The 8,551-nt window shown below is 40.8% G+C and overlaps 1 protein-coding gene across 1 annotated transcript; it reads left to right on the plus strand.

The window, feature by feature from the left end:
• The first annotated feature begins 2,131 nt into the window (after window positions 1-2,131).
• Window positions 2,132-3,672, plus strand: FERD3L (Fer3 like bHLH transcription factor). Its single transcript, XM_008686368.2, has one exon. It carries the CDS (start codon window positions 3,016-3,018, stop codon window positions 3,508-3,510), a length of 495 nt encoding a protein of 164 aa, XP_008684590.1. The 5' UTR covers window positions 2,132-3,015; the 3' UTR covers window positions 3,511-3,672.
• Window positions 3,673-8,551: the final 4,879 nt, after the last annotated feature.

The following is an 8,551-nucleotide window of genomic DNA, read 5'->3' on the forward strand; positions in this document are numbered from 1 at the left end:
GGAAGAGAGTGAAGCAGGCTCCCCACTGAGCAGGGAGCCCCATAAGGGGCTCCATCCCAGGACCCTGAGATTATGACCTGAGCCAAAGGCAGACACTTAACCAACTGAGCCACCCAGGCACCCCTCCAAAAAATTATTTTAAATTAGAGTAGATGTTTCAAAATCAGCAGAGAAGAACAATTTCACTTATTTCTGTTCCATAATGGTATTTATAAACAAAAAATAGAGTCAATCATTACAGCTTAGATTTTAACATTTTTGCTCTAATTGTGTCACCATGATTAGAACATTGTAGGATAAACTGAAATCATAGTGGTATAAACAGAAGTGTTAATCTTTGGATTTTTTTTTTACACTTTGGGGTATTTTTTTAAATTTGGGATTTTTAAAAAATCTTGGGATATTTTTTAATTATTACTACAGACATACCTATTGAGACATTTTAAATAAATTCCCTAATATTTTAATATTAATATTTCAACCCAATCCTATGCATTGGTTTCCATTAATTTTGCTGCACTTTCTTTTGTGATAAGGTTATTGAAATATTCATCCCCTTTCATAAAATCATAAAGGATTTTAGTCCAAGAAAAATGTTTCTTTATAGTCCCATGGTGGCTTCTGACACCTATTTTATTAAATTTTACTTTTAAATGTCTCTCATGTTTCCCTTCAGTAAGTGTCCTAATATATTTTATTGTCAAACTAGATTCTCACAAGATGAGGTATTTAATCCACTTATGTTTGCATTTAAAAGAGAAAAGTCATGAGAAATATTTAACAACTAAAAATCAACTATAAAATGTGTCCAAATATTGAATATACATTAACATAACACATTAAGTTGAACAAGAGTTAAAACACATTACCGCTGGGGCTCCTGGGTGGCTCAGCCAATAAGCACCTGCCTTTGGCTCAGGTCTCTATCCCAGCGTCTTGGGATGGAGCCCTGCTTCAGGCTCCCTGCTCGGCGGGAAGCCTGCTTCTCCCTGTCACACTCCCCTTGCTTGTGTTCCCTCTCTCGCGATCTCTCACTGTCAAATAAATAAATAAAATCTTTAAAAAAAAATGTTACCGCTTGCCAAAACAAAAATTAATTCTCCCATTTACTTATCCTTTAGCCACTGTTGAAATTCCAATTTTTTAGTTTTCAGTCTTCTCTTTGAAAGAAGTGGAGTAAAAATCAATAGGTAATCATAATCAAGAATCTCATATTCACAAACATCGTTCAAGTACATAAATTTCAATCCTTTTCTGCCTATAACAATGCACACTGGAGCATGAAGAATAAATGCAAGAGAAAAGAAAATCAACTAAAGAACAAAAGAGGAAGGGAGAACACAGACACAAATGGGTTAAAAGAAAGAATGAATGAGAGAAAAAGAATTGAAGATGATACTTCAATAGTATATGGGAGTACACAGGGGGAGGCTAGGAAGAAAAGAAATTGTGCTGACTTGTAAGAAATAGGCTGTTTCTGGGAGCTGTCCAATGTACTAACCGAACGGCCACACAACTTACCTCCTTAGTTTGTTGGATTGTCGTCTTCGGAGATTCTTCCTTCAACCAACGCGTCTCTGTCTCTTAACTCATCTTTTAAGGCTTTTTCTTCTAACCCATCTTTAAAATGGTTTTCTAACATGTTATTCTGCTCTTCCGTGTCTTCTTAAGAATCCCTACACTGAATAATTAAATAAATATAGCTACTGGCAAAGAAGGAAAAATGAACCCTTCTTTGTTAAAACATTAGAGATAATATGACATCAGTAAAATTTCATTTTCCCTATACCAAATTTTAAATTTCCTTTCATCTCAAAAACATGATCTAAAGATAACTTTAAAATCTCCCTTAAATAGAATTCAGTATAGTTTCCACTCTTAAGTCCTGTAGGGCAGCACAAATCAAGAAGCAAAACAAGACAGAGGGAAGTGAAGATTTATCTTTGTTCACAGATATGGACTGGCAATTTAAAAGTCGAAAGACCTCACAACAGAGGGTGAGCTGATCAACCCATTGGCTTATCAAAGGATAAACTGCATTTTTGAAAGGAGATTGAAGTTGTTTTGTTTGGGGGGGGTGAGGGTTTGCTTTGCCCCCCACGCTGGGGTGACACAGTTAAGTACATTTAGAGAAAATATTAGGAGCCTCCTTTTTTTTTTTTTCCATTTTATTGCCATCATAACTTTTTGCCCTGAAGTAAAACCTTCCACTTTACATGAGTAGGAGATAAGCAGGGAAAGGAAAGTCAAGTATCTCAGTTGTTAGGCTGATTACAACAAAACGGACTTTAGAAGTCAGGGTTTGTAACGCGGCAGGAGAGCTGTTTCGATGCCCTGGAAGGAGAAAGCAGGTTCCAACAGCGACTCTGGGGAATGCGCTCTCCGCCCCCCCCTACCGTGCTTACTTAAGCTAATGGAAGATCTTGCCTTTCAGTAGCCGCTGCACTGGGATACCAGACAAACAGCTCCCCTCGACCCCTGGCAGACAGGGCCCCTCTTCAGGACATCATTAAAAGCACATGCACTTGTTTCACACCCACTGGCAGCCTCGGGTGGCAAGATTCAGGACTTCTACTCTGAAGCCAAGGAGAAGCCAGAGTGGTGGAAAACATCCTCGCTTTGAAAATCCAAAGCTAAATTAAAGAGCTACATGAGATAAGGAGCCTGAAGAATATTAGTTGGCTGCGGGGGTGAGGAGAGACACAAAAAGCACAGCAGGTAAGAGGCTGGGGGTTGTTGCCAAACTGTCCCAGGTGGCGCATCGAAAAGGATCTCAGAATTGGAGGCCTATCCCTTTGAGACTTCCATGCGGCTCAAGCTTGTCTTCTTCCATCAGTTTCGAGAGGACGACATTGTTAGAGCCTTCCCTATCGGTGCCACTAATCCTGTTATCAGCTTGGTTATAAATATTAATTCCCCTGGCCTTCGGTGATGGTGCTGCATCAGATTCAGAGCTATTAGGAGTCTCACCCCTCCCTGCGAGAAACCGATGCGAGGCAGGGCCAAGTTGATGCGATGGCGGCCTGCCCGGAGAGGTGCGTGGACGCCACCGTGCTGGACTTCGTCGCAGACCTGTCCCTGGCCTCCCCTGGGCACCCTCTCCTCTGCGACTTCGCATCCGGGGTTCCCTTTGGGGACCGGGACCTTGTGCTCCCAGAGGCAAGACGCAGGAGGCTGGCACGCTTTGAAGAGGATCCAGACGAGGAGGGCGAAGTAGACGAGGGGGAGGAGGAGGAGGAAGAGGAAGAGGAGCATGGGAGAGGTGCCTCCCCGCTGGGCCGTCCCAAGAGGAAAAGGGTGATCACCTATGCCCAGCGCCAGGCAGCCAACATCCGCGAGAGGAAGCGGATGTTCAACCTCAACGAGGCCTTCGACCAGCTGCGAAGGAAGGTGCCCACTTTTGCTTATGAGAAGAGGCTGTCCCGAATCGAGACCCTACGCCTGGCCATCGTCTACATTTCCTTCATGACCGAGCTCTTGGAGAGCTGCGAAAAGAAGGAAATCGGCTGAGCCGGAGTGGGCTGGAGGTGTCTGCCCCCTCCTCTCCCAGGCGCGCGCGGGCTTCGGGTGCGTCAGGACCCGGCAGGGTGCGGCCGAAAGGCCAGGACGGACTCTTCAAGACGGAGTGTCGGCCTTCTGCGGTTTGATTCGGGGTTGCGAAATCCGCACAGCCAGCCATAGAGTTAATATACACGCGAACGCTCTCAATGGAGTCTGGGCAGGGGAGGGTGAGGCGCCTTAGGAGTTAGAACCCGCTGCGCTGCTGACGCGAGAGCCCAGAAACAGCTTCTGCCGGCCTGTTGGGTGAGGAGCTAATCCTCCCCCCAAACTGCAGACGTCGGGGGCTTCTGTAGAGTCCAAACTCTTCTCTTTTCCTTAAAAAAAAAAGAAAAGAAAAGAGAGATTACGTTTTGTTTTGTTTTTTGTTGTTTTAAGGCTCAAGAGTCGGTGCTGCCCAATCCCGGGCAGGCGCTCCGCTCCCGCCCGCGCGGTTAGGGAGGTCGTGCAACAGAAACATTTGCAACGGGTGCGGGGTGCGGGGTCTTCTGAGAGGCCAAGGGACTTTGGATCTCTGGTCCGGTCCTCTTTGGCTTGTCTAGAGACAGAAGGAAGGAGATGAGGAAGGAAGGGGAGTCCAGGGAACAGGCGACCTCTGAAAAGGGACACCATTCTCCTCTCTCTTCCCCTTAACTCGCAGAACCAGAAACGTTGTTCGGGTCGCTCCAGGAGACCGATGCTTGAACCCCGAGGTGGACCGGAGGAGCTCGGGCTCAAGCTGCAGGGATACTCCCGGGCTTGCTGGGATGTTAGGCTCTCGAGCGGGGCTTGCCGCCTGCGCTTACGGGAGAATGACCTGGTCTTCCCAGGCGCAGCGCAGTTTGAGTGAGCACCTTAAAATGTTTAGCTGTAGGTACTGTAGGTAGAGAAGATAGCTTTCTTTCTAGCCGCATCTAGGAACAGGCAAAGCAAAAACTCAAAGGAGGAGATGCATTCTTCCACTTTGGAAAATGTGTGTCATGGAGACAGGTTGAAGAAGGAGCAAGGCGAGGGCCCACCTCCAGTTTGGATCCTCTGCCATTCCACGGTCTTTCCTTCTGGGCCACCTGCTAACACCTGAACTGGGGTTCTTCAGATAGGAGTAGGTAAGTGAGGAGGAACCTGAGTGAACACGGCCCGCCTAACCGTAAATTCAGAAATTCTAAAGGATAAATCCCAATACTTTGTTTTGCCACTTCACGTCACACATGTTTGGGCGCACACACACACATACAACACACACACACAATTCTCCCTATCATACTTTTAGGAATATAATTCATTTTTATTAATAAGTACAATATACTCATCCTAGAAAGTTTTCAAAACAAAAGTTAAAAAAGAAACAAAATTTAAATCACTCCACATTACCATAGTTAGCATTTTGATTTCCTTCTACTTTTTCTGTACAGATGTAAATTAAATATGCTTAACAAATTTGAGATACTTTTGGATATTGATCTTTTTTCCATTCAGCAATATAGAATGAGCACTTTCCCCCTGGCTTTATATTATTCAAACATAATTTTGATTACTGTATTTTATTGCCACAACGATGTATCTCAATTTAATGCCAGTTCTTTACAAGTCGATAGCTAAGATACTTCTTATTTAAAAAATAAACGATGGTGCAAAGAGCATTCTTCTAAATGTCTTCTCTGCCTGTGATAATTTCCTGGTATTAGATAACTAGAAGTAAAATTTCTTCATCAAATGAACATTTAAGTTTGTGGCTACAAATGGCCGGATTGCCTTCCAGATAAGTTCTGCCAGTCCACACTCCTGCCTGCCAGCATTGTAGGGATCTTCTTGTCTCTCAAGTGTCTTCATTTAGACCTTTTCCCAGTTTTCTATCTATAGGAACTGAATTAGTTCTGAAATGACCACCCTACCAAAGATGATTTCATATTTGGACAGTGTCTTTTCACCAGGATTTTTTCCCACCTCTACCATATCATCAGTATAAACACGTAAAAGAAAAAAATTAACCAGATAAGATCAAAAAACAGCAAAACCAGTGAATGTATTTTCTTTTAATTCTCTACTGCCTTTAATAAAATGAACTGAAATTTGGACAATGACCTCTATATCAGTTTTATAAAGTAAAATTACTCATTTTCTCTCCTTTTTCTAGACAACTTTTTGGTTACTGAGACTAGTTTATCTTTCTGTATTTTTAAAGATAAATTTAAAATTACTCATTTTAATATGTTGGAAGAACATAAATAATTATTTCTCAACTTTTCATTAAACAGTATTGTGTTTCCCACTCTCTTATGGAGTGCTAGTGGCTCCCTCAATACTTCATATTTATCCAGTTATTTATTTAATCGGTTAAAAAATGTGTTGATATTTTACATATAGTGTGAATGGGTTCAAAATTGAAAGAACTTGCAGAATCTCCCTTCCTTCTCCCACGTAAAGTCCTCCTGAGAATTAAACATCATGTAAAAAAAAATCTGAGTGTTAAGTTTTTTTTTAAAAAAATGGTTCACCTCTAGGAATCATCAATATTTTTTTTGAAAACCAGAAATTTAAAAAAAATTGTGTAGACAAAGGACCTCAAAATCACTGGGTCCTACAGAGTAAATACAAGCATCCATCACCCTTAGTCCTCTCCCTCATACTCTGAACCATTCTGTCATATTTTTAGTAAGCACTTAATATCCTCCAGTGAATACCTCTTCAGGGTAGTAAATAATATCTAAAGAGACTCTAAATGAAAAGCAATTTCCTCATTATAACTAGAAGATTTATGTACACAATTCTTGAATCTGTTAAAGCGCAAATGTTTTGTTCTTTGTAAATTTTTTTATATGTTTAGATGCTGCTTTAAAATGTAAAGTCTCTTAAGGCATTTTCTTAATCATTGTACTGATAGAATAATTTGAAGCCAAATAAGGATTTTAGGGGCGCCTGGGTGGCACAGCGGTTAAGCGCCTGCCTTCGGCTCAGGGCGTGATCCCGGCGTTATGGGATCGAGCCCCACGTCAGGCTCCTCTGCTAGAAGCCTGCTTCTTCCTCTCCCACTCCCCCTGCTTGTGTTCCCTCTCTCGCTGGCTGTCTCTATCTCTGTCAAATAAATAAATAAAATCTTTTAAAAAAAAATAAGGATTTTAAACACAGAGAAATGGATTTGACTTATTTCTCGTACCAAATCCAGAGATAAGACAACATCATCTGCATCTTGAACAGGAATCCACTACACCTCCATATCTTGACACTCAGCTTTTCTAAGCAATATGACAGTTCTAGTTTTTTGTAAGTAAGATCCATAAGTTTAGTGTACTTTTATTTTTTTTACTGTAGTGGACACACAATGTTACATTAGTTTCAGGCATACAACATAATGATTCGACAACTCTATACGTGACGCTGTGCTCACCCCTAGTGCAGCTACCACCTGTTAGTGTACGGTTTTTTTAAAGATAGATTTATTTATTTACTTATTTACTTACTTACTTGAGAGAGAGAAAGAGCTTGAGCGAGCGTAGGGAGCACAAGGAGAGGGAAAGAGAACCCCAAGCTGACTGCTCTAGGGTGAGTACCATGCCTAATGTAAGGCAGGGCTTGATCTCAGAACCCTGAGGTCGCAACCTAAGCCTGAGCCAAAACCAAGAGTCAGCTGCTTAACCAACTTCACCATCCAGGTGCCCCCCCCACCGTGTACTTTTTAATACAAGTGTTTTTAGTGTATGACACATCCTATGTTAAAATGTTTTATTATCTTTTAAACTAACACTAATAAAATCTAAGTAGATACTGGTTTTTTAATACCTTCCACCAGTTAAAAAAATCCTAATGTCAATCACTTCTGGGAAATTGTAATAATGTGGGCCCCTGGGTGGCTCAGATGATTAAGCATCTGCCTTTGGCTCAGGTCATGATCTCCAGGTCCTGGGATTGAGTCCCCATGTCTGGCTCCCAGCTCAGCAGGGAGTCTGCTTCTCCCTCTCCATCTGCCTCTTCTCCTGCTTGTGCTCTCTCTGTCTCTCTCTCTCTCTTTCAAATGAATAAATAAAATCTTGTAAAAATAAAATAAAAAAAGAAAATCGCAATAATGTTTCTGAAATCTAAAAGTTATTTGGACATTTCAATCTAAGTATCATTTTAGACGCTGCTTGGAGGCAATTTATTTATACACAATTTACTGATTGAAACCTGCCTTTTGGTCTCAAACTAAGTTCCCCTTAATTATCAGGTCACTATTAGTATTCAGACGTGTAAACCAAGAAAAGATCTAAATGAAATCATATTTGAAAGACATAATCAGACTTTCCAAGGAAAGTAAAAATAATCAGAAGCCTTCACCATCAACAGGCAGTTATTGAAGACCATCGTCTTTTACAGTTGCCCAATGTGAAAGCAGATTTTGGCAAAATTAGCACTGAAAACTGAACCACATATTATGCTAGTATGCATAATTCCTGCATGAACATACAATTAAGACCCTTGGATTAGTATTTATTGTTCCATTTGTCAGCATTTCCATTATAAAAACACGATGGTGGAGGTTTATAACAAAGCTATAAAAATTCTGATTTGAAATCTGATAAGTAGAGTTTAGCACAACTGCTTTCTTAATTACAAATCTTTGAAGAAAATTTCAAAGATAATGAAGACACTTAAGTACATGTTACATATGAACTTCCAAAATGGACCTGCAATTTGAAAAACCAAGAGATTGTATTTAATACAAAATATAAATTATTTTGTTTTTATCAAAAATAACTGGTAGATTAATACTGAATTTTAAGTACGAAATACACTTTTTATAGGGTGATATTACTTCACCAAATTATCTTTAATATAAAATAGAAACATGTTCAAGTTTTGCTGTATCTATATCTTGGTGCAAGTTCACTCAAAGGTTCTCGAAATTTGCCAACATTCTGGGTGACATTAATCCTAGTTTCTGGTCAGTGCCCTCTCTTCCTGTGAATGCTGGACCAAACAAGTTTGCAAAACAAGAGTCAGCAGTTCTGACCATTTTGTTTTGACTTTGGGGTTTCTT

Source organism: Ursus maritimus, unplaced genomic scaffold, assembly GCF_017311325.1.
Source record: "Ursus maritimus isolate PB19 unplaced genomic scaffold, ASM1731132v1 scaffold_3, whole genome shotgun sequence".
NCBI lineage: Eukaryota > Metazoa > Chordata > Mammalia > Carnivora > Ursidae > Ursus > Ursus maritimus.

Coding starts and splice junctions, on each gene's coding strand:
- FERD3L (XM_008686368.2), top strand. CDS start 3,016: ATGGCGGCCTGCCCGGAGAGGTGCGTGGACGCCACCGTGCTGGACTTC.